General features: G+C 39.5%; 3 protein-coding genes across 3 annotated transcripts; 2 read left to right on the top strand and 1 right to left on the bottom strand.

Annotated features, from left to right (window-relative positions):
• The first annotated feature begins 947 nt into the window (after nt 1–947).
• On the top strand, nt 948–7,553 carry LOC124055681 (DDRGK domain-containing protein 1-like). The gene is made up of 8 exons (XM_046382721.1): nt 948–1,158; nt 2,008–2,157; nt 3,931–4,049; nt 4,487–4,588; nt 4,671–4,793; nt 4,925–4,963; nt 5,932–6,037; nt 7,079–7,553. The coding sequence occupies exons 1-8, from the start codon at nt 1,071–1,073 to the stop codon at nt 7,237–7,239; spliced, it is 888 nt and encodes a 295-aa protein (XP_046238677.1). The 5' UTR covers nt 948–1,070; the 3' UTR covers nt 7,240–7,553.
• Nucleotides 7,554–8,624: 1,071 nt separating this feature from the next.
• Nucleotides 8,625–16,358, bottom strand: cars2 (cysteinyl-tRNA synthetase 2, mitochondrial). The gene is made up of 15 exons (XM_046382291.1): nt 16,067–16,358; nt 15,942–15,992; nt 15,741–15,858; nt 15,200–15,271; nt 14,993–15,098; nt 14,798–14,893; nt 14,193–14,322; nt 13,652–13,785; nt 12,811–12,878; nt 12,636–12,702; nt 12,099–12,237; nt 11,736–11,859; nt 10,920–11,018; nt 10,364–10,579; nt 8,625–8,963 (listed from the first exon to the last, which is right to left on the bottom strand). The coding sequence occupies exons 1-15, from the start codon at nt 16,297–16,299 to the stop codon at nt 8,868–8,870; spliced, it is 1,749 nt and encodes a 582-aa protein (XP_046238247.1). The 5' UTR covers nt 16,300–16,358; the 3' UTR covers nt 8,625–8,867.
• Nucleotides 16,359–16,573: 215 nt separating this feature from the next.
• atg3 (autophagy related 3) lies at nt 16,574–25,563 on the top strand. Its single transcript, XM_046382297.1, has 12 exons — nt 16,574–16,716; nt 17,007–17,048; nt 17,154–17,203; nt 17,579–17,649; nt 18,597–18,704; nt 19,536–19,588; nt 19,979–20,069; nt 20,163–20,197; nt 20,285–20,437; nt 20,710–20,837; nt 22,916–22,984; nt 23,590–25,563. Exons 1-12 carry the CDS (start codon nt 16,645–16,647, stop codon nt 23,669–23,671), a joined length of 954 nt encoding a protein of 317 aa, XP_046238253.1. The 5' UTR covers nt 16,574–16,644; the 3' UTR covers nt 23,672–25,563.
• Nucleotides 25,564–25,588: the final 25 nt, after the last annotated feature.

Below are 25,588 nucleotides of genomic sequence, written 5' to 3'. Positions count from 1 at the left end.
TATTCAAAAAATAGCCGATTTCGTCAGAGCCGACACCATTGCTAGCCAATACTTCGCTGCGTCCTCAGTTGCATGTGGAAGTGAGAAACATCAGATGTTAAAGTGTGGCTGTTGAACTGCACAATCAGGCACAGTTCATTGCTCTTATATTGCGATTGGTATTGAAGTTCGGTTTAAAAGGGCTTGCTAAACAGAACCTTATCAATGGTGTCAGTTTTTTCATTGCCCATAATGTGAATGTGGTGTAGAGAAAGTGTGGCGTCATACTTCTCACAGTACCTATGTTCCCTGAAGGCAACGTGTTAGAGGAAGGTCCTCAGCCTTCTTTGTTATGCTGTCACTCATGATTCCACGCCCCTCTGTGGTGATACCATGCCCCCCCAATGCCAGTTGTGGGGAAAAGCTTGAAACTCAAAAGATGAACAAAAGAACTCAAAGCAAAAAAAATATCTGAAACCTGAAAAAATAAGATTTGAAACTGTAAAAAAAGAAAACACAAAATCAAAAAAAAAAGACCTCAAATATTGAAATATTTATTATATTGAGATATGATATGTGAAAGGGTGGCATGGTGGTGCAGTGGTTAGCACTGTTGCCTCACAGCAAGAGGGTTCCAGGTTCGAATCCCGGTCTGGCTACTGTGTTACCCTGATGGATAAGTGACATAGAAAATGGATGGATGAAAGTGAAAAATGAAAACAGATCATTTATTCAAAAGAATTTCAGAACTGAATAAAAATTATATTTAAACTGAGAAAAAAACAACTTTTCCTACACTTACTTTTAGTTCAAGCACAATGTTGTATTTTTCTAAGTTCAAGATCTAAATTATTTCTATTTTCAAATTCAAATCATTTTTTTTTTTCAAATTAATGAAACTTTTGGCCTTGATTTGAAACATTTATATTGTTTAATGTCATGAGTACACACTCCGATACAGTAGGTGGCGCCATACATCCTCTCTAACCTTTTGGCAGTAAACACGAAGTAGAGGAATGCTAATGTTATCTCATAGTCAACAGCTGGACATTGCAAGGGACAAACAGTAAAAATATCTTTCCAGAACAGCCATGGATATAGCACTTTATCTGATACCTGCTGCTGTCCTCGTTGTCTTGATTTTGTTTGCGTTGAAGGTGCGGAGGAAAACACAGGAAGGTAAGGAGACCTACAGCTGCTGTTAGACATTGGCAAGAGAGCTAATGCTAAGTGTTAGCATTACATTAGTGTTGTAGCTATAAGAGATCGTCACATCAATGTTTACGACACAGTGTCATATCGTTGACATTTTTGTAAATATACAGGTAGTACGATGACTCAGCGGTGAATCAAGCTTAACATTTTCTGAAATTACCTTTGGTTATGGCGATTTCAAGTAATGTTATCTGCCGTCAGTCCGTCATCAAGTACGTACGTCGCCTGGGATGAGCCACGTTAACTTAGATTATTTCTTCATCCGCCGGTAAAGCAGCTAAAAAAAGTTTTTACCGGAGACACAAAAGTAATTGAATCAATTTTGGTGAATGTTTTCTACATCATCCTCCTATCTATATTTTTATATATCCGTTAAAGTAATTTAAATTTAAATATTGCTCTTGTTTTTTCCACTGTATTTACAATTAGACGTAAATAGGGCGTACTGCACCTTTAACGTGTTTTTAACATAATATAAATTACGTAATTATTTAGTGTCAGATACAAGACTAAGCATTTGAATGAACTATATAAATTGGGTATTGAGATTAGTTGGGTGGCATTGAGATTATTGAAAGTACGGTATCCTTGTCCTCCTCTGCATAAAAATGCTCCCCTGCTCCATTACCTGGCCCTTGAGCAAGGCACTTAACCCCCAATTTGCTCCCTGGGTGCTTGATGCTGCCCACTGCTGTACAATGTAATTTGCCGGGTGTTGCATGTGTGTGTTGGGTTAAATGCAGAAGACAAATTCAATGTGTGTATGTAAAAATATATATACTGTCAATAAAGCTGATTCTTCTTAATGCTCAGCTGATGAGGAGCAGCGGAGGGATGTTATCAGGGCAGCCGGACCCCCGCAGCGGGCAGCAGAAGAGAGAGGAGCCGGTATGCCTCGCAGGAGGAGGAACCTTGCTGCAATGATGGCTAACAGACGACCACAGAGAGAAGCTGTGGAACATGGTAAACAGAGTGACTTTTATGCTACTTTACATAGCATAACTTTTTCTTTTAATAGACACTATCATATAATTATTATTTGTTTTATACGAGCTAGAAACATGAAACTTGACCAAATAACAATGTGCAAATTCAAGATGGATGGTGAAGAAACAAGTTCTCTGCAACAATTCCTTTGCTTTCTGTTGTGAATGTTGCTAGAAGTACAAAATTAAAGTATGAAAACCGGTCAAGGCAGATGGCCGCCCATCTTGAGCCGGGGTCTGCTCCGAGGTTTCTGCCTTCTAAAAGGCAGTTTTTCCTCGCCACTGTCGCCAAGTGCTTGCTCAAGGGGGAATGTTGGGCTCTCTCTATTTACAATTCAAGAGTCTGGTCTAGACCTGCTCAAATTGGAAAGTGTCATGAGATAACTTTTGTTGTGAATTGGCGCTATATATATATAAACTGAATTGAAAATTGAATTGAAAATAGAATAAAAGTTAAGTGCTTCCCAAGAAACATACTCACTGTTATTAAGCTTAAATACTCTTAAAATTGACTACACAGTCTAACATCATGAAGTACAGAAGTAGTATTGTGTTATTGTGCTGTATTGTAGCAGTGATATTACAGTCAAAAGTGGCAGTGACCTCTGCACTGGTAAATATGGCAGAAACTTGGCATAGAAGGAAGCTTGCGACTTCACAATGAAATTTCATGATAAAGTTAACTGAATCTGAAGGGTTGACAACATAACGTAAACTATATATTTTTCTGTCAGGTAGGGGAAACACTGGACCGTACTGAATGGTACACAAGGGTATGGCCTATCACTTATAACTCAGATTGCCAACGAAAATTCCTGTTAAAACTCAATGAAGACAACCTGCATTATCTTCTGAACGTGCATGCTAATTTTGTTCGTTGGAGGGGATGAGTGGCAAAGGTTTGAGTGCACAGTTATTGAAAAGCTGCAGGCTTGGGAATCCAGACTCCCTCTTCCCGCCTTCACTGGACAGCTACAGTCCCCCTGTGCCAAGTCACCTGCAGAATCTTCCAAAGGGTTCTGAGGAGCTCTGGGCAGCACTTATATACCTTGTAGGAATCTGCTGGAGCCATTTTTGCAGTATGGAGGCCACAGCTCCCAGTGCGCTAATTACCAATCGCACTATTGTTGCCTTTACTCACCACATCTTTTCAAGCTTCTCATGTTCCTTAATCTTGATGTCGCTGTCACTTGGAAGTGCTACATCTGTCACCACTGCCTTCTTCTTCCTGTCAACCGCCAAAATGTCCAGCTGGTTCGCCATCACCATCTTATACCCTGCTGTATCCTGCTGAATTGTCACAGGGGCATTTCTGCACAGCCTGCAGATGGGGTCCTGTCCGGTGTGGTAGACCCCAGCCTCTTGGTCTTTTACCGAGTGCCTGTTCTTGTGCTGCCATGATTAGTGCTTCTGTGCTGTCCTTCAGTCCAGCCTTTTTCAGCCATTAGTAAGATTTCTGGATTTCAGTCACCTCTTGTTGGTTGTCATCCTCCTCCTTGTACAGTCTCAGGGTGCTGAACCAGTGGGGTATCTGATGACTAGTAGGGTGTTGATGGGCCTGACCTTGTTCTTCCCATTCAACTGACTTTTAAAGGATCTGTCTCATTCTTTATTTGACTGTGGCTGAATTCCTTGTGGCCTTCTCATGGTTTCTCTGTAAAGCATCTGGAGACAATTTTGATTGTATAAGGTGCTATATAAATAAATTGAAATTTTAAAGAACATGTAAGAAGTGCGCTGTTGATTTCAGATGAGGAGCGTGAAGAGGAAGAGGATGCGGAGCAGCAGAACTTCCAGTCAACAGCAAAGGTTGGAGCGAAGAAGCAGAAAAAGCTGGAGGAGAAACAAGCCAAGAAAGCTCAGAGAGAGGTGAGGCATCTGAACTCCAGACTCAGCTTCAACCTTTGAGCAGCTATGAGGTAGACTCAAAACAGACAGTTTGCAGACTGATTTTATAGATGGACACCTCCACAATGCAGCCTGCAACTGAAATGGATTAGCTGCTCACTCTGCATAAATTCAAATTAATTGTGACTGGTGGTGAGACTACTCCAGAAATATATTGGAAAACACGCACAAAAAAAAGAAATCTCAGGTAAAAGGTTTGATGTCCCTTTCTGAAGTTTCACAGTGCCATTGTAAAGTGATACATGTGTAAATTGAGTACTGTATGTTGAGCATTCAGTCATGTGTGTTTGTTTTGAACATTGAAACTGGATTAGAAATCGTCTGATTTAATTGAAGTGATTGATGCCAACCTCTTACGTCTTAAGCCAACTGCCAAACTTTTCAAACTCCTAAAACAGGCGGAGATGGAGGAGAGAGAAGAGAGGAAGAGGTTGCAGGAGCTCAGAGAGCAGGAGAGACGCCAAGAGGAAGAGAGAGAACGACTGCTGGAGCAGAAACAGGTCGCGCAACTATCGCCAACTGTTTTTCTACCTGTGTGTTTATATGAGGAGGTGCTGAGACTCTGTGCTGATGTTTAAACAGGAGGAGGACAAACGGCTTGCTAAAGAGGAGCAGGAAAGACGGGAGGAGGAGGAGTACTTAAAACTCAAAGCATCCTTCATCGTAGAGGACCAGGGAGAGGAAGAGCAGCTCACTGAAGACCAGGTGACATCCCATCTGAACTCATGTCATTTTAACATTTTATTTTCTCCTTTCTCTGTCTTTTGACAATAATGTTTTTGTTTTTTTTAACAAGAATAATAATAATAATGAGTGTTTGTTTTCTTTACTGTCAGTCACGCAACCTTTTACAAGAATTCATCCAGTACATTGAGGTAAGAGCTGACACTTTCTACACCAGGCCACATTCGGCCTAGAGACAATCTCTGAGTGACCCAGTCCACATAAATCTGATACATGACAATATATGTAAACCGCATATTCAATTCAGTTTCAGTTCAATTCAGTTTAGGCATTTTAGGCATGAGGTTAAAGAGCGTTGGATAGTGCAGTTCACAAACCAGGCAGTGATACAGCTGCTCAGGATGCTCTCTATAATTCAATTCAGTTTATTTATATAGCGCCAATTCACAACAAAAATTATCTCATGACACTTTCCAATTAGAGCAGGTCTGGACCAAACTCTTTAATTAAATTGTAATACAGAGAGCCCAACATTCCCCCTTGAGCAAGCACTTGGCGACAGTGGCGAGGAAAAACTACCTTTTAGAAGGTAGAAACCTCTGAGCAGACCCCGGCTCAAGATGGAGCAGCCATCTGCCTTGACTGGTTGGGTTAAGAGAGAGAGAGAGAGAGAGAGAGAGACGGACAAGGAGTGAGAGGGAGAGGGGGGTGGGGCGTGAGAGAAGGAGCACACAAGCAGAGATGCATAGCAGCAGTAATAATACTAGAAATACTGGAACTGTAGATAATGAAGTATACAGGAGGTACTACGGTGATTATGATAGCAGTATTAGTAACAGTAGTAATACTAGTAGCTGTACAGAGTATATATAGTGTATACACTACATATAGTGTAAATATCCACATATGTATATGCTCACACCATATATCAACACTGATATATATTTTTTAAGCAGTTGCATATGTTTAAAATTTGCTTTTACCAACAGCCAGAAAAGGCTTTTAAATAGGCCGATGAAATGTCTGTCCCATGTATATTTCCTGGTTTTAAAATCTGGCCTAACTTAAATTACAATCGAATAATCCTGCTCTACACACTCCAACCTATACTGAGGTATCCGAACATAGCCTGTTAAACAGTGTCTCTTCTGTCCTGCAGAGCACCAAGGTTGTTCTCTTGGAAGACTTGGCTTCTCATTTTGGGATGAGGACACAGGATGCTATTAGTAGACTACAGGACCTTTTAGCTGAAGGCTCCCTCACAGGTTTGTGTGACCAGGTCTGGTATGGATGAAGCTCTTCTGAGTAAACATTTTTTTTTTTTGAATGAATGGCATACAGAAATATCACTTTGTCTCAGCTTTTTGTCGAGAAATAATCTAACCCCATTCATTACCAGCTTGATGTCTGTGTTGCAGAAACTTTCCAGTGAATACAAGTAAATTTTGAGGAAACAGAGTTGATGAGACATTACAGTTGTGACGCAGCGTACCATTTTTTTTCCTCTTTGGCCACTTACAAGTACAAATACTGTGATTTGGGTACTAGCCAACACCAGGCACCAGGATATGAGAACTCTATCTATGCCCTGTTGCCTAACAAAATAACCCAGTAATGTAAAATAGGGGTCATCAGGTCATTCAGTGTTTGCAGTAGACTCCTGAAAACTTTTTTTAAGTTGCCAGCGCTCTGTTTTTTGCGGTAGTGGGTTGGGGTGGTGGCATAAAAGCTGGAGAGGCCAACAGACCAAACAAGCTGGTGAGGAAAGCGCCAATTCACAACAAGTTATCTCATGACACTTTCCGATGAGAGCAGGTCTAGACCAAACTCTTTAATTAAATTGTAATACAGAGAGCCCAACATTCACCCTTGAGCAAACACTGGAGAGGAAAAACTGCCTTTTAGAAGGCAGAAACCTCAGAGCAGACCCCGGCTCTAGATGGGCGGCCATCTGCCTTGATGATATAGAAGGTCGTCAGGATGGGAGGTGGAAAATGGGCTTTCCTTAGCCTTCTGAGGAAGTAGAGCCGCTGTTGGGCTCTCCTGGTGTTGGAGCTTGTGCTGGCTCTTGAAATATTTTAAATATACAAAGTGGCTTCATGGCCACCTTTCAAATGTGTAGATTAACCAGAAGAAATCACTGTGCCAGTAGTTTGTAGTCGAGGGTAGTTTATTTGATGCTGAACTCTGAACACCGAATTTTTCTAGTGAAGTGACTAAATATCTACCATTGTTAGTTAGGGATTCTTCACATATTAAACTTAATTACGATCGCATCCTCTCTGATATTCTGTATTTTGCTGCAGGAGTGATTGATGACAGAGGGAAGTTTATCTACATCACACCAGAAGAGTTGGACTTAGTGGCTCAGTTCATCATACGGAGAGGCAGAGTGTCCATCACAGAACTGGCTCAGGCCAGCAACTCTCTGATCAACCTGATGCCTGAGAGCCGCAGCGCTGCCTGACACACACACACACACACACCTGGACAGGTTTTCACGTGACCACATGAAGAATAATCACGTTGATCTGTGTGAAGACTTCACTCATCTGCTGGTCAAAAGTACATGCTGTTGGTTGTTATTTGGTGCCAGGTGACATTCTTCTCTCTTTATAAAGACATCATTGCTTAGTAGTCAGTATTCACCAGAGTCAAGCTACTACTAGAGCATTGGTAGTAGAGTAAGTAGCTTATGATATTTAATTAACAAATCCATCAACATGACGTGATTTGTTGTATTAAAAAATAAAATATATATATATATATATTTTTGGCACATCTTTTGAGTTTCATCTTGTTTATTTACATAATTTTACAGCTAACATGCCATGGAGGTGTCCAGCACTTGTCTTGACCCTTTATAACCTTCCGAGTTGGCTCTTAATGTGATGCTTTTAGTTGTTAGTTTTAAGTTTTTAAGTAAAGTTTGCCATTCTAATGGAAAGTCAAGTGTTACCATGGTTTAGTTTAAGTAAATTTTCATTAACTAAAACATCTGATTACCACTGACTACCATCCAGCAACTACTTTATGAAGGCAAAACGTGAATTGGGCTTTACATGTGAAGGATTAAATCATACATTCAGATACAATTGGCTGTTCTAAGAGGGCATGTTCATTCATTAAAAACTCTGGATATGGTCCTTTAAACTGCATGTCGTTCTATTACGTAACAGGTGTTACTTCAGGTGATGTGTCTTACATTGTACAGCGGTAGACATGGTTAAAGAGGAGCAGTCAGACAGTTCATGTGATGATCCACCCCCCAATTAAGTTTTCTGATCATTAACGATTGGGAAAACAGATGTAAAACATCAAACTAATTTGAATATTTCAAATGGCTGGGTGTACTGTAACAAAGCAGTTCCAATGTCTTATCCTCATGTTGGGGTGGCAGAAATTTGTATGCAAGACATTAATTTTTCAATTTTCAATTCAGTTTATTTATATAGCGCCAATTCACAACAAAAGTTATCTCATGACACTTTCCAATTAGAGCAGGTCTAGACCAAACTCTTTAATTAAATTGTAAATAGAGAGAGCCCAACATTCCCCCTTGAGCAAGCACTTGGCGACAGTGGAGAGGAAAAACAGCCCTTTAGAAGGCGGAAACCTTGGAGCAGACCCCGGTTCAAGATGGGCGGCCATCTGCCTTGACCGGTTGGGTTGAGTGAGTGAGTGAGTGAGTGAGAGAGAGAGAGAGATATTAGGGATATAGTCTATTTGTCATGTTTCTCATAATGTCAGAACTGCTAATTTACTGTTCATTTGATTTGACACTTGACATATGTAGCAGCAACATTTTCTTAAGCCAGTCCTTAATAAGAAAAAACAAGGACAAACACATTGTGCCTTTTGTTTTCAACTCAACTTTAATCATTCACAACAAAATCTTCAAAATAATAAAAACACACAACTGATGGCAAATTAACATGAAATGGATTACACAACTGAAATGAGATTTTATTATAATAATCTGCACATCAGCCATTCAACCGAAAGTTAGTTTCTTTTTTTATGAAATCAGGATGGTTTGGTCTCTTGTTTTCTGAAAGTTTTTCAGTTGGTAAAGCAAGCCTAATTTTCAGGCTGTCAGTTAGATGCCTCCTGGTCCATATCCTGAACTCCCTGTCCCTTCAGACTCTGTTGTCCCTGAGTGATCTCCCACGTCGAGGTGGCTCCTCTGTCCTGGAAACATGAAAAATGTATCAGTACAGTTTGAATCATGAATATTTGAGATCAAAATAAATAGGCTTATTCAGGATGAACTGCACCTCGCCTGCAAAGAGGACAAGAGCAGGCAGCAGCAGCAGGGGGGCAGGAACAAAAATCTCAAGTTCAAGTCAGTCAAGATGGCATCCTTCAGTCTGTACAGGAAGTCAAAGAAGCACTCGCATCCTGTTAGATCTGATTCTGATTTATTAAAACATCACATCAGACCCATATCAGTCCCCAGCCTACTAAAATACTATATGGATGATCTGTGACTTTAAAGTTCATGTTTAAACTCTGTTTTACACAAATGTATGTAAATCAGAATTATATCAGACTATTGCTGTATATAAATCACATGAGCAGGCATTCTTCTCAAATGATATACATACAAAATTAAAACTGGTCTAAATATCTGACACATCAGTAATGAAAACTGTTGTGTTTCTTTTCTCTCTCCTCACATCTGCACAGATGTTAATCCACACACCCTACTTACCACTAGTTTATCTGTTTGCAAACACTTCTAAATTAAACCAACCCAATGTTAATACAGACTGCGTTTCGCTGCATTGTACTTGTACATGTGTAATGACAATAAAGTTGAATCTAATCTAATCTAAAACCTGTGTGTACAACTATGATATATTGTATGTAAATTATAATATGAATTTATTTATTCGCTCTCCTATTACTGATGACTAAATGTCACCAAGAGCCACCCAACATGCATTATGTTATCATAATAAGCCTTCAAAATTAGACAAATAAAATCAAAATATCTCCAATTAAACAAAAAAATAAAGGTCTCTATAAAACGTTGTAAGTTGACTTCTAATCCAATCAGCTCTTGGATCAGGCAACATTCAGGCATCATGCCCTGGGTCTTCAGTTCAATTTTATTTATATAGCACCTTATACATTCAAAATCGTCTCTAGGTGCTTTACAGAAACTCAGAGCCTGAACCCCCGAGCAAGCAGACAGTGGCAAGGAAAAACTCCCTTTTAACAGGAAGAAACCTTGAGCAGGACCCGGCTCACAAGGGAGAACTATCCTGCTGATAGGCGGCTGGGTGAAGGGAGGGAAGAAGAGGTAGACAGGGGTCTTGCAGTTGGTGGAGAGCAACTGCAGCTGTCTGGCTCAAAAACTGCATCAATCTCGCAGGATTATCGTTGCCCACGTGCGCGAGGTCAGAGCAAGATGGGATCAATTCGGACAGAAATCTAACTGGCATGCATTGTGTGGCAATTACCATGACGGATTCAGCGCAAATCTGGCTCATCTCCAACAAGCCTAATGCTGCATGTAGCCAGTTTTTCTGTTGTCAAACTATAAAATACCAGTTTTCATTTTGATGTGAGCCAACTTTGCATACCTTTATCACAACACCCAAGGGTGCCAGGTCATTTCTGAGGGTGTCACAGGCTTTGAGGAGAGGGATCCTTTCTGGGTAAAGGCCAGGTTTGCTGGGGGATCCAGTGGTTGGACCATCATGACGAGAGAGCGCGAATGCTCGAACTTCACTTCTAAACCGAGTCAGCTGCTCCACAACGCCCTCCAGAGTTCCACAATGACTCAGTGCACCACCCTCCTGCACATGAAGAGACAGCAGACCCGAGGAAACACTTGAGAAAACTTTCTAATCTGAGCTCTAATATAATTCCACAAATCCCAATTCCAAGTGAACAGTGAATGTAAGTACTATCAAGTACTGTGTGTGTGTAGCCTGATATAGCTTGTTCTTCCTCTGTGCCAGAGAGCTATATTGTTATTCAACAATTAAAAACAATTCCACTGTTGCACTGGGTGAATTGTTCCCTCATTATCATTAACACGTATTCTGTATCCCACGTACACTGTCCTGCTGCCAGTTGAGAATCTAAAAAAAAAAAAAAAAGACAAAAATCTGCATGCAATTCCAAAGTTCTGACCTTTGTCTGAAGCAGCTCGATCCCAAACGTATCCAAGACATCTCTGATGTAGGTGACCATCGCTGCAAACACTGCAGGACTCCGAGCTGCTCTGTCAGGCTGAACAAAGATACAACACACACACACAGGGTTCAGTATTTTACCTCAGTTACTCACTGTCAGTGCTTTGAATGGATCATTTGGATCCTGAGCCCCTATGGTCGTGCCTACTGCACTGATAGTGCTGCTGGATCCAGAACCCTCTCCATGGCCCTGCCTGGATCCTGCTGCTCCTGCTCTGCACTGTTCTCTCTATCCTCCCTGCCTCTCCTCTCTCCATCTCCCCCTCTCCTGTCTCTCTCCACCTCCCTGTCTCTCCTCTCCCCCCTCTCCCTCCCAGACGGTCATAGCAGAAGGCCATCTACACTGAGTCTGGTTCTGCTCGAGGTTTCTGCCTGTTAAAAGGAAGTTTTTTCTCGTCACTGTCACCATATGCTTACACAGTGTGGGATTTTGCCCTGGGACCTGATTCTCTTCTTTTTGGTTGTTTTTTTTTGTTGTTGTTGTTGTTTACACACCTGTAAAGTGTCTTGAGATAACTGTGTTATGAATTGGTACTTTAAATAAAATTGAATTGAATTGAAATCATTTTACATGTGTAACCGCTTGCCATACTGTGTGGGTATGTGTGGTGCCTCATTATTGTGTGAAATAAACCGTTTCCATATGACTGAAATCTGAATCTTTCCAATCACCACTGATACTCTTCACAGAATGTGTGCGTCCAGTGAAATCCCAGGATGTTTCAATGTGCATTTGACACAGTGAGTTAGTTACCTTAGACAAAGGCTGAAGTTGGCAATTTCCATGATAAACCAGATTCATGACAGCACTGATGGCTTGTGGGGTATTAAAGTCATCTGCCAGTGCTTCCACCACTCTGTGCTTAGTCTCAGCCAATCTGAATAAACACAAAAAAGATGAAGATCTCCCAGTCAGCTGGCTGATGAATGAATGTTGAGTGCCACATCCTGTGACAGCACACATCGCTTTCCTGTTCCCCACATCTAACCCACACCCACATGTTAGCTGTTAGCCATATACTGTAACTTCAGCTGATAACACAAACAGAAAATGAAACAAATGTGGTGAAGACAGTTTATCAAGAACATGAATGAACTTATCAATCTGTGTTACTACCTCTCCCAAAGAAAAGCATCTTGTACAGGAGAACACTGCAGCTGACCCTTCATATATGTCTGAGCATCGTGGATGAAGGTGGAGATGGTTCCAAGAGAAGCCCGAGCTGCCAACATGCTGCTATCGCTATAGTCAATACCTGTGGAATCAAAGCAGTAAATCATGAATGTTTTTTCCGTTCACTACTGAAAACTTAACATCTCAACATTCTGCTCCATTATTGTTAGGAATATTGAAGCTCGAATGTGTCACTGGAATAATTTCTCACTAGTAATTTACATTAATTTCCTGATAGATCTAGGGGAAAAAATGAATTAAAAAATTGATTAGTTTTGTTTTTGTTGTGAATTTTGGGCTAGTATGGGACCCGTAATGGGGAACACCTGTTGGATTGTGGGTGAGCTCCCTCTTCTTCTGGTCAGTGTAGCCATGTTGCTATGAGCGTGAATCCTTGTAATACAACAGTTAACGTTCGGTCGTAGTCTGGGTTATGATTGTTACATTCACTAACAGTAACAGTTCATTAATTTTCCCCACCTGATCTGTATTTGGTCAAAAGACAAAACATCCGGAATTCACTGGCAGAGTAGGACTTCAGGAAATCCTGATGGAAGACAAAGAAATACTGACAATTTTCTTCAGTATACAATATAGAAGATATAGGGATTTGTTTAATTACTCAATAATTGATGAATAAATCATGATGACTTACCTTTATGGTGACATAGTTCTTTAAAGATTTAGACATTTTCTCTGCACTGCCTTTTAGGTGTAAATGCCCTAAAAACAATTACAACAAGTCAGAGGGGGTACACTACAAACATATAGCATATAGGCTTTCTTTCTGTGAAGTGGCTTGACAAAACCTACAAACCCAGTGGGAGATCATGGGTATAACCATGGTGGTTATCAACCGTAAAAATATTTAAATAAATAAATAAAATAAAAATCTTAAGAGCACAAAGCCACACACAAAGCAAGAGAGGAATGAGAGAAATCTGTTGGCTGTAAATTTATAAGTTAATATATTTATTTACCACTCAACGCACTCTCAACTCCTCTCATTTATGTCTAACGTAAATATAAAGCATACATTTCATCTGTTAACTGCTGCCTAACTCTGAAAAAAAAAAAATCTTTTTCATGCCTTTTCATGCTTTCAACTTTTCATGCTGATATGTTTTGAACTGAAACAGGGTTCTGTAACAATCATTTCGAAAAGCAGAATGACAGTCACTAAATAAGAGTCAACTCTATGACCTGGTCGGGCAAGCACACACACTCACACCTAGGGGGCAATGTAGAGTCGCCAATTAACCTAATGTGCATGTTGTTGGGATTGTGGGAGGAAGCTGGAGAAAACCCACATAGGAACAGGGAGAACAAGGAAACTCCACATAGAAGGGCCCAGACTGGGATTCTAACCTGGAACCCTCTTGCTATGAGGCGACAGCGCTAACCACTGCACCACTGTGCCGCTCCACACAATTCCTAAATGTTTAAAAACTGGGTCCAATGTGATATTACACTGATTGAACTTTAGGGGGATTTACCTGAGTGGAGGAAGTAATTTGCCCACTGTCCACACTGGTGATAGGCTTCACTCTGGGCGATCTCGTTCTCATGGTGTGGAAAGGCCAGGTCAATGCCTCCAGAGTGGATATCCAGCTGACTCCCAAACACTGAGCTGAAACAACCACAGAAATAATATCAGTATAGACTGAGTGTGAAAAACATAAAATATCCCATAGAGCCCATAGTGATCTCTTACGTTTGCACATTTTGTTTGACCATCGAAAAAAAATATACATCAATCAATCAACACCAATCACTTTATGGGCAAAAATACTGTACTCACGTTTTGTCTTTACCACCTGACATGAACACTTCAGTTTCCCTTGACAACTTGATACATTAGATTATTAGTAAGTTATTAGTAAGTTACTCATGCGCCATTTCAGTCATAAAGACTTTCAGTTAAGTATTCTGTTATTTGAACCCTTTCTTAATTGCACTGAGGGTCTGGCTTTATTGACCTCAGAAAGGCCCAAAGAAAGACATACGGTACGAAGCAAACATCTTGGAAATCCAAACCTAGCAATGGTGGAGCATTCAATATGCCAGCCAGGTCTTCCTCTACTCCATGGAGATTCCCAGGATGGTTCCTGCGGTTTGGACCTCTTCCAAAGAGCAAAATCCCTCAAGTCTCTTTTATCTGTGTTGCCTGGAAAACCACACAGTTTGCTGTCAGTTACTAAAGGTAACATAAAGTCTGCTTAATACAGAACAAGCAGTGACAGTAAATAAAGTGTGTGTGGGTCTCAAAAAGCCACAAATTTAAAATGTTTAATGGTGTACTGAAACATGGGCAGAACTCTGAATGACAACTGCAAAAAATGTGGTAAATTAAAACAGAAGAACGCATGCAGATATTACTCTGTCACTAGTTAGTTATTTAGAGCTGATGCTAAAACTATGAAAACAAGACATAAGCCATCATAAAACGGAAAGACTAGACCGAGTTGTCCTTTAGACACTGAATATAACAGGGTCAGAGATTTCCTTTAATGGGGTAAAATAGTCACATCATAGTATGTCCCATAAAGGTCTCTCAAATCCAGAAAAGATAACAGCACTCTGTCCTCTCTATCAATGAAAAGACCCTTCAGCAATCCGTCTTTTTCTTCAATAATACAAACCTGGTTCTGGGTTACCAGGTTCTTCCTGACAATCCACAGCTGTCACAAACTTGCCATAACGATCGCCAATGGACTGGATGTCAAAATACACATCACCTGCAACCGAGACATTTGACAAATGTTGACTAAGGTACTGTCCATATACAGACCTTAATTTATAAGAGAAATAATAACCAAGAATTCCTAAATATTCACCTTCTTTTGTGACATAAGCGTGTCCATTTTTAATGATCCTCTCAATAAACGCAACAATATGATGCACATTCTCAGTGACTCTTAAATACACTGCAGGAGGAATCACCTCAAAAACAACGACAGAATACAAAGATATGTTTATAGATAAAAGAATTTACCACTATGTCAGCAAATTACATTGAGCTATTAGCTATGAACTCATCAAACCTTTAAAGACAACATATCCTTCTTGAATTCATCCTCATACATTCTGGATATGACTGACGGACAAACATTTTCCTGTAACACAAAGGAAACATTTTCAATTTCACTTCAGTTGATTTATATAGCGCCAATTCACAACAAAAGTTATCTCATGACGCTTTCCAATTAGAGCAGGTCTAGACCAAACTCTTTAATTAAATTGTAATACAGAGAGCCCAACATTCCCCATTGAGCAAGCCCTTGGTGACAGTGGCGAGGAAAAACTGCCTTTTAGAAGGCAGAAACCTCTGAGCAGACCCCGGCTCAAGATGGGCAGGAGAGAGGGTGGGGGGGCGTGAGAGAAGGTGTAGATAATGTTAATGAAGTATACAGGAGGTACTACGGTGATTATGATAGCAGTATTAGTAACAGTAATAATGGTAGTAGCTGTACAGAGTAGTAACAGAATTAAAATAGATTATGACTAAACATGGAAACATGTTTTGAATGAACACATTTTCAATCATCAGCAATCATAACGGCTTCAGCACTCTTGCAATCATACCTCACAACTTCTTTTGATGATTTTGTCATCAATGTCAGTGATGACCATAGCATGGATCACAGTGATCCCAAACAACCTGGACAAAATCCTCTGCAGGATGTCAAACCTGACATAAGAGCTGTAATAAAACAGGCGAAAAGCAATTTAGCTTAACTCTACAGTCTTGGGCTTGTACTTAAAGTAGAATATCTTTATCAATACCATGCGTGACCCAGGTGGGCATGGTCGTACACAGTGGGTCCACAGCTGTACCTGAGACACAACACAATATTGTGTTATTATGCGGTTAAGAATGCATACGGTTCTCGTATGACGATATTTCGTACCAGGTAGCTACTCCCTCTCTTGCCAGAATGAGAGGTTCTTTCTGTTTAGTCAGACTGTTGAAAGTCTTCAAGCCCGTGTCAAACCCGCTGGGTTTTATCCATTTCTTCCCTGAAACACCGCTACAGGATCCGTTTAATCTGGATTTGACAGTGTTGAGTGACTGAGCTCTACTGAGAACCCCACGTAGAACCTCCGCTTTCCGCAACACCGACCTCACCGAGTGTCTCCACATACTGAGACCGCTAGCTTAGCTTAGCTACCCCACTCGCACATCACAGATAATATATATTGTAAATATGTCTGCTTACAGATGAACACAGCCAATAGTCTGCAACGTTACCAAACTGCCTTTAAAAATAAAAGAATACACCCTAGTTCACCCGCTATTATCACGCGCATTCAAGCAACCACCACCACACTTCTCGTGAGAGTTTAATACCGGAAGTATTCAGACGTATCATGTGATTTTTCTCTTGTTGGTACTCTGCTTGAGTAGCTATGTCAAAAAAATCCTAATTTTTAAAGGAAGGATTTAGAAGAACGTCAGCTTTTTATATCCAAAAAGAAACTCAACAGGATGCAGAACGTCATAAACACAGTGAAAGGAACGGCTCTCGGAGTTGCTGAGTTTCTCACTCCAGTGTTGAAGGTAAACTTATATCACATGAGCTAGCTTGTTGATAGGTGGTGGCTACTTTGAGATGACACAAACACAAAACAGATGATCGGCGCTGTCCAATTAGCCTAAAGTGACATGCGTGACGGTGTTGATTTGATGTTTTAAAGCGCTAATTACGCACAAGTTAAACGACCTAATGGAATATCGACACTTCATGAATACGTTTGCACATCTCTGGTGAATGCGCAGTGCTTATATTTAAGGCTGGATGTTCATGATAGCCTTCTGAGATCCAGTTTTGGTTTCATTATTAATCCCAGGAATCGAAGTTCAAAGAAACTGGAGTCATTACCCCAGAGGAGGTGAGACCATACTCGTTAAAGGCTAATCTATACATTTGGATCATATATTCTATTATCTTACCTCTTGCAAATACCCCTGATTCATAAATCCCATGCTTATTGTAGTTTGTAGCAGCTGGAGATCACCTGGTTCATCACTGTCCTACATGGAAATGGTGAGTGTCTGCTTGGAGCTGAATCAAAGATATATGATTTCCTCTTGGTAAGATCCTAGTAAGATTAATGTGATTATTACGCATGGTTGATAACATGTGATAACATGTTGTTTTAAGTGTATGATCTACCACAAAGGTTCACTCATTGTAGAGTAGCGATGGACATTATGGAAAGAAGCACTTTTACCTTTTACCTTTACTCCTTGTCACATAAATTGGATAAAACACATCGCTTTTTAAGTCATTCGGCTTGTGAAATTTGAATTAAAATTGAATGTGAATTAAGTCAAGTTTAAAGAACGTTTTTGAACCGGTGGTTTTTAGCGACAGCGCTAAAATAATATGTTTTATGTTCGTGATTCCGTCTCCTTTCAGGGCCACCGGGGAAGAGGTCAAGGTGAAGCCGTACTTGCCCCAGGATAAACAGTTTCTCTTGACACGCAATGGTAAGAGGTGGATTTAGAGTGGTAACTTCATTTTATGTTTCAGGTTTCTCATTGTTCTTAACTGAATTTTAGCTTCTACTTGACTAAGCTACTCATGGCAACAATTAATTGGTTGCATAATCGCATCGCATTGCATAATGATCCAGTTCCCCATGAAAAGTTCTCTAATGAAGCATCTCTGAAATTCTATGGGTCTGAATTTGCTTTGCAGTGTGACACACTTTTTTTTTTCTTTTGAATTAAAGAGAATCATCTTTGAATGACAGTGTGGATGATGAAGAAAGAATTTTGAGAAAGAATGTAACTGCTTGAACCATAATAAAATTTAAGCATTGATAAGTCAAATGCAATAATCCAAGTTTTTTTTTTTTTTAAAGTGATTTCTAATTGACACAATTTGAGGTCTATTTTAAAGGATCCCTTTCTGAATGTTTTCAGATATTTAAAGTTCTTTAATAATGCCTTATTCATTTTAAGCAAGTTCTGATTCACAGGCAATGCTAATTTAATATCAGTGGAGCCTTCACTAATGAAAATCTGGTTGTGGAGTGCAAATAGACTGGTTGTATTTGTCTTCTATAACACACAAGTAAAATACATATGTATTTGGTATTGTGTAGCAAGCCAGTATTCAAGGAAGTAATAAAATTTTTGTGTTCTGTGTCTGCTTGTCATGTGGTTGATTTTGTACTCAGTTTACTCATAATGCTATTGATTGCAGCTACAAGTGATTGTAATTCAGACTAATTTCTTAAGCTGAAGATCCTCATATATGTATGTGGTCAGCCACCTAAAATATTTTATTCAGACAGTCACACCCTCATTGTGACCATATTTTATTTTGTTGATATTAAACCTCATTACTGGTTGAATTGATGAATAATGAAATGCCCCTGTTTGCCTCCCCACCTCTCTGTGTGTCGATTTTTTTATTTGCTGTCTTTCAGTTCCCTGTTACAAGCGTTGTAAACAGATGGAGTATTCAGATGAGCTGGAAGCCATCATAGAAGAGGATGATGGAGATGGGGGCTGGGTGGACACTTACCACAACACAGGTTGGACACCATCTCCGTATCAACATTGCACGTGTCCTAAACTTGACCACATATACTGTAGTTCTTTTTTTTTGGGGTTTTTTTTTCATGTCAGAAACCCATGTGAGGTAGCAGCTAACGCTAACATGTCTTTAGCATGGACGTTCTTCATTGTGAGTGAAGAAGTCCCAAAGCTACATGTAAGGCCAGAGTAAACTGTGGGGGACTACCACGAAAACATTTGGAACAGCAAATCTAATCAGCAAAATGATATAATTTGTTTTGGTATAAAATATCTGTTGCACCTGCTTTTGTTTGGTAAAGTAAAATATGTCAGATAAAATTGGTTGTACAGCTCATTTTCAGTTGATTGTTATTTGTTGCTCTTTCCAGTTTTTTCTTTTACTTTCAAAGGAAATTGTAAAGTTTAATAATTTCTTCTTTTTTTTTTTTATTAATGAAAGTTAAATTTGGCCTTGAAGAAAAGTTGATTTTTGTTTTTATTATGATGTCAGCTATAGTTCTTAGAAAGAAAATTGGAATCAGCAAAAAATCGGTATCGGCAGATCACACTTAAAGAAAAAAAAAAAAAAAATCATAAATTGGAATTGGCCCAGAAAATTGCAATCAGTTGAGTTGCACTATGACTCATAATAAAGACACACTACCTATTTTAGTGAAGTTGGAGTTTCTTTGTGTGTCGTGTTATATAGTGACTAGCTGACCAATTCCTAAAGCACTTGCTAATGAATTTTAGTTCTTATCATATGACGGATCTGATTAAAATGATACAAAAATAATGATACAGTTTTAGTAAAGAAGATCTGAATTGTTTCTGACTGACTTTTTCAGGAGTGTTAGGAGTCACAGATGCTGTAAGAGAAATTTCACTGGACAATAATAAGGTATGCCTCATGTCTTTTTTAATTTTTTTTTTATTTTTTGGTTTCGTTTTGATTTTTAATCCAATTTGAGATCCAAAAATTACAAAATTATTGTCTAGTACACTAATAGTGGCTGAAATCAATATTTTTTACAATGAATCAAATGACAGTATGACAGTGAAAATGTGATGATGTGGATTCTTAGCTGAAATCGCAGCTTCCTTTGCGTTCAAAGGGAGCTTCAGCTTGTTGTTTAGCTGTCTTCCCCACACTCTCACCTCTCTCATGGTGCCATACTTAGATGCCTCTGTGACCGTAAACTGAATTTCTTTGGGTTGTTGACAAAAACAAAGCAATCGTCAACAGTTGTTGAAGTCGCGAATATATCCTTTTTAATGTGAATTCCACTAGGACAAGAATATGAATGCTAATTCTGCAGCATGTTGTGATGATGATGATGATGAAGACGATGATGAAGATGGAGAAGCAGCAGATATGGAAGGTATTCATATCTTACTCATATCCCACCAGCAATAAAAAGAGTTGTTCTGTTTCCTTCAGACAGCTTATGTTGTTCTTAATGCTGTCTTTTCAGAGTATGAGGAAAGTGGCCTGTTGGAAACAGATGAGGTAGACAGATCACAGGGTTGCAGCATATTATTTATTGTGTGATCTAATATTAGTTATCATTGATGCTTACGCTTTTCCTCTGTCTAGGCTACCCTGGACACCAGTAAAATGGTAGAAACTAAAGCCAAAGCAGAGTCTGGAAGTGAGGATGCCATTCTTCAGACTAGAACATATGACCTGTACATCACATATGATAAATACTACCAGACCCCTCGACTCTGGCTTTTTGGATATGATGAAGTATGTACCTGCCCTAAATGAAATAACATAAGCATGAACGTTTTTTTTTTTGTTTGATAGATGATTTGTCATATAAGTACGTTTAGATAATCTCAAAATTTACACAATTGACTATACCTCTTTGTAACAGTCAAGTGACTCCTATTTTTAGGACAGATACAACATTTTGATAAACCATTGATTTGGATTTGATATTCTTTTGCTTAAAGCTGATTTTTGAGAGCTAGACTCAACAAACTATCACTACATCAAGCTGTTGTGGTGTCTCCCAGGACAGGCGACCGCTGACTGTAGAGCAAATGTATGAGGACATCAGCCAGGACCACGTGAAGAAGACTGTCACCATTGAGAACCACCCACACCTTCCTCCACCTGCTATGTGCTCTGTCCACCCCTGCAGGTGAGAAAGACTAATGTGAAAGAACCTAACCTTCCTTTAGAGGTTGTATCCTTAATCCCTTTAGTGGTAAAAATCATTCAGCTTTTTTTTTTCTTTAAAACCACAGAAGGGTACAAACTAAATACTTTTAGGCTGTACACTGATCAGCCATAATGTTAAGTGAATAATACTGAGTATGGCACCTGGCAGTGGGTGGGATATATTAGACAGCAAGTGAACATTTTGTCCTTGACGTTGATGTCTTGGAAGCAGAAAATATGGGCAAGCATAAAGATTTGAGCGACTTTGTCTGGGGACAATTGTGGTGGCCAGATGACTGGGCTAGAACATCTCCAAAACTGCAGGTCTTGTGGGATCTTCCAGGTCTGCAGTGGTCACAACCTAACAAAAGTGGTCCAAGGAAGAAAAACCGGTGAACCGGGCGACAGGGTCATGGGGGCCCCAGGCTCACTGATGCATGTGGGGCCCGTGTTGTATGATCCAGTAGAAAAGCTAGTGTAGCTCAAATTGCTGAAAAAGTTAATGCTGGTTCAGATAAAAGGGTGTCTGAACACACAGTGCATCACAGTTTGTTGCATTCAGGGCTGCATAGGGTGCACAGGTGCCCATGCTGACCTGTGTCCAACAGCAAAAGCACCTATAGATAATATTTACCTGGGGGTAATACTTACCTGGGGAACACATGGCACCACGATGCACTATGGGAAGAAGGCAAGCTGTTGGAGGGCAGTGTGATGCTTTGGGCAGTATTCTGCTGGAAAACCTTTGGTCCTGCCAATCATGTGAATGTTAATTCATGCACCACCTACCTAAATATTACTGATCCCTTCAACGGTATTGAAGGAGTATACTTGGTCTTGGGTGTACAGTGTTACCATGCCAGTGGCCTCTTTCAGCGGGATAATATACCCTATCACACTCCTTTAATGGTCCAAGAATGGTTTGAGGAACAAGAAGTTTTAGGTGTTGACTTCAGAATTCTCCAGTGGGATGTGCCGGAAAAACAAGCCAGATCCATGGAGTTCCCATCTTGCAACAACAGGACTTAAAGGATCTGCTACTGACAGCTTGGTGCCAGATACCACAGCATACCTTCAGAGGTCTAGTGGAGTCCATGTCTAGTTTGATCAGGGCTGTTTTGATGGCAAAAAGGGGACCTACTCCATATTAGGAGGGTGTTAATAATGTTATGGCTGGTCTGTGTAAACTTTAATATTTAAATGTTGTCCAGTTCCTCTTATCTGTATTCGTATCATTGACATACAGTATGTCAGGATGGAGACTTCTTCTTCTGAAGCTAAAATATCCTGCTTATGGGCTCTGTCATTTTGCACTGGTCATGTCATTTGGAGCCAGAGTGTGCAGTAGTGATTGGCAAGTGGAGCCAATTCCATGTACCATATTCAATTGTAGAAGGGGAGGGGTTTATTACCTACACTGCAGTCAGCTACCAGGGGGGGGCTTTTTAAAACAGTACTCAACAACACTACAAGAATGGGGTTTATTTAATGTTAACAGTCACAGTTTGTTTAGCTGAGGTCATAACGAGGCACATAAAAAAACTTGGTTAGAGTTAGGAAATGATGATGGTTTCAGGTAAAATGCTGTGTTCATTTTCTAATTACATGAGTGGGAAAACACAAGTATGTCAATGTCAACAGTTTGGATGTAAAACTGGTGGATAGTTAGATTAGATGTAGGACTTTCCTACAGGAGGTCAGGGTTCAAACCTCGTGCAGAGCTGTGCTTTTATAACCATATGGTGTCTTAATTCTGCCATAATCACAGGAAACTAAAATATATATATACGTGTGTATACAAGCAATCACATTGCACAGTTATCATGCTTTTGGGGAGCTGTCATTCATTTTTATTTTGCAGTCAGTAGTCTTTACCATTACAATTTTGAGATGCTACAGTCAGTGATTAGCATAGAGTAATATATGAATAAATGTTTCTTGTATTGCAGTGTCCTAAATCATGGATGTTTTTATAGTGTGATTGCATGTTAAAAAATGTTATTTTAGTCCTTTTCACAGACACTTTGATAAGAATCGTATCTATATTTTTCTCTTCAGACACGCTGAAGTGATGAAAAAGATCATTGAGACTGTGGCAGAAGGGGGAGGAGAGCTGGGAGTGCACATGTATCCTTTAATTGTAAAACATGTTACATGTCTTCTTTCACATATGAAACAATTATGTTTGATTATTAGTTAATGTACTCTTAGCACCTAGGAGGATATTTCCTAAGCATCTGAGTTCCATTCTGAGGTACTAAACAGGCAAATTGTGTTTGTCCTAAAGAACCACTGAAAATTGCATGTTTATTTTCATGTAGTGTGTATTTAAAGAAATTGATTGGAACAGTTCAGCTAAATTAACTAATGTTGTAAGATGTCACACTTCTGACTGGTAGCTGAAAGGTTAGAGGTCTCCGGTTAGATGCTAGATGAGTTGTGTTGTATGTCATACCCCTTTCTCCTCTTTACTTCCTGTGTCCCTTTTATCCAATAAAGGCAAGCTTTGTAATAAATTTCCTGAGAATGTCCTACCACTACATACAGTATATATCAATATATCCTGTCTAGGTCGAACCTTGGGTACTCCAGTAGCTTGTGTGGGTCCCTCCCTGTTTTTCCCCGAATGCGACTTTGTTGTTGTATGGGTCTTATAACAACATTAGTACTGTGTTAATGTACTGTAATGTGTTTCCTCACTCCTCTGTATTTTCTTTAACTGAGACTTTCAGGTATCTTCTGATTTTCCTCAAATTCGTCCAGGCTGTCATTCCCACAATAGAATATGACTACACAAGACACTTCACCATGTAGCTTCATAAATCCGCCTCTGCTAATGCAACATGTGTACATGGGAAAAGACCAGCTTTTCTGCCTCTGTGTTAAGATTATATCTGATCTGGTCCGTTCTGAATATAACCGGTTTGTGGAGTGTTTGCATTACTCTGAGACGCTTTGTATTTGTGCAGGACTTGGGCAATGTTGGAGGTATGTGACAAAACTGTTAATGGAACAGTGTGATGTGTTGGGAAACAGGGAAACAGATTTGTTTTTCATGAAACCCAGAGTCAGAGAAGATCAGTATCAGTTGAACCTGTATGATTCCAGTACAGAGATGGATGTAGTCTGTCTAACTGCTGCGAGCTTAGCTATGGTATGGAAAACACAGGTTTCATTGAACTCACAGCAGTCTTATTTTATTTCACCTGTGGAAACTAGAAATATAGAAACAACACACTTGGGTATATTTGTATCTAGCTTGCTAGCTAATACTTGTTTTGCGTTGTTTTTTTGTTTTTCCACTTGTGCTTCCAGTGTTTATGCTAAGCTATCTCTGTACTAGACATACAGCAGTTGAAACTGATATCTGTCTTTTCATCCGACTAAAAGGCATTGATTTGTCTCTAAAGTTGCACTGTTCCTCTAATTGTTTCTCTGCAGGTTAAAGTTGTGACCACAATGTGGTGAGATCTGACTATGGTCTTGTTAAGATAAAATTAAATGCTGTCACTCACCCCATTCCACATTGCTTCGCTGCTTCAAATCTAATAGTTTCTGTCAGAAAATAAATTAAACCTCATTTTGCAAGGTTGTCTGCTCCTCAAATTAGTAAGAATTAGAAAACAGCCCTTCCCTCAGTATCAGACTCAGAAATCAAAGCTCCACTAAGTGATTTTTTGCCACTTTGTAAAGTTGTTACGGCTAACACGTTCCAACACTTACAGAGCAATATTAGTGTTAATTTTTTGGTTTGCTCCTGTTGAATGTATGTTCATTTTCTTTCAGCTTTGCTTCTGGTCTTCTGCCAGTTTGTGAGATAAATATCTGGCTATTTAGCTGATAAATTCACCATTGTGTTCACCAGGCAGTCTCTAACTTGCTCGGTCTGCTGTTTAGCACATTATTTTTTATCCAACTTCAAGTAATATTTCAAAGAAAATATTCCGTCAATGTGGATTTTGACTTGGATAGCTATTGATGAGAAATGTATGGTTCCTTTCTAACATCACTTAATCTGTATCTGACAACAGTTTCCAGATTATTAGTACCGGTAATACTGATCCCATGCCTGAAATGCAATGTTTGCTTCCATTCTAATGCTCTTTGCAGGAGTAATGGCTAAACCTCATTATTTTAAATCATCTATGTATGCCAGTTTTGTCTTAATACTTTGTTCTCTGAATGTGTTGGTGGCCAGGCCCTTTCATTTATTGATGGTTCATGTGGTTAGCTTATAGTTTTTGTCTTTAATTTCAATTTTTTTTTTTTACAATTTTAACTCCTTTGCAATTTACGTCGGAGCCATTAGACTTCCCGTTTTGTGTAAAAGCTAAGGTTGGCTGTGACCTCACTTGTGCAGCATTTTTGAAAAAGAACTTGAGCATTATTTTATTGTGACGAGCCGTTCAGTGTACTTCAGTGAACCTTTCAAAGATTTTCTGGTCTATTTTGTTTCCAACACTCTGAATTATAAATTGTATTTGGCTTATTACAGTAACATGTTTCTGACAGTACTTTAGCAACTTAATGAAGCGTCTGCTTTAGTAATCCTTGCTCAACCTTGTTGTCTGTTGGCCGGATAAAATTTTCACTCTGTACTGCCTGTTGGTCCATTATCCTGATGTAACTTGCTCAGTGGTAAGACTTGAACATTTTAAAGTAGTGTACATTTACCAATAAAGAGTTTCCCCAAACATTGCAAACTGCTTTTTGTGTATTTATCCATTTTGT

This window comes from Scatophagus argus, chromosome 24, assembly GCF_020382885.2.
Source record: "Scatophagus argus isolate fScaArg1 chromosome 24, fScaArg1.pri, whole genome shotgun sequence".
Lineage (NCBI taxonomy): Eukaryota > Metazoa > Chordata > Actinopteri > Scatophagidae > Scatophagus > Scatophagus argus.
This window is presented reverse-complemented; position numbering and strand designations above follow the sequence as displayed.

Bases quoted from the DNA above. Each gene is read 5' to 3' on its own strand.
- LOC124055681 (XM_046382721.1), top strand. From the start codon at position 1,071: ATGGATATAGCACTTTATCTGATACCTGCTGCTGTCCTCGTTGTCTTG. The intron at 1,159-2,007 runs GTAAGGAGACCT...CTTAATGCTCAG, and splicing joins GCGGAGGAAAACACAGGAAG to CTGATGAGGAGCAGCGGAGG. The intron at 4,964-5,931 runs GTAAGAGCTGAC...TCTGTCCTGCAG, and splicing joins AATTCATCCAGTACATTGAG to AGCACCAAGGTTGTTCTCTT.
- cars2 (XM_046382291.1), bottom strand. From the start codon at position 16,299: ATGTGGAGACACTCGGTGAGGTCGGTGTTGCGGAAAGCGGAGGTTCTA. The intron at 15,993-16,066 runs GTACGAAATATC...GTTGTGTCTCAG, and splicing joins AGAGAGGGAGTAGCTACCTG to GTACAGCTGTGGACCCACTG. The intron at 12,879-13,651 runs GTAAATCCCCCT...AATTGTTTTTAG, and splicing joins AAATTACTTCCTCCACTCAG to GGCATTTACACCTAAAAGGC.
- atg3 (XM_046382297.1), top strand. From the start codon at position 16,645: ATGCAGAACGTCATAAACACAGTGAAAGGAACGGCTCTCGGAGTTGCT. The intron at 16,717-17,006 runs GTAAACTTATAT...TATTAATCCCAG, and splicing joins TTCTCACTCCAGTGTTGAAG to GAATCGAAGTTCAAAGAAAC. The intron at 22,985-23,589 runs GTATCCTTTAAT...TGAGACTTTCAG, and splicing joins GGAGAGCTGGGAGTGCACAT to GTATCTTCTGATTTTCCTCA.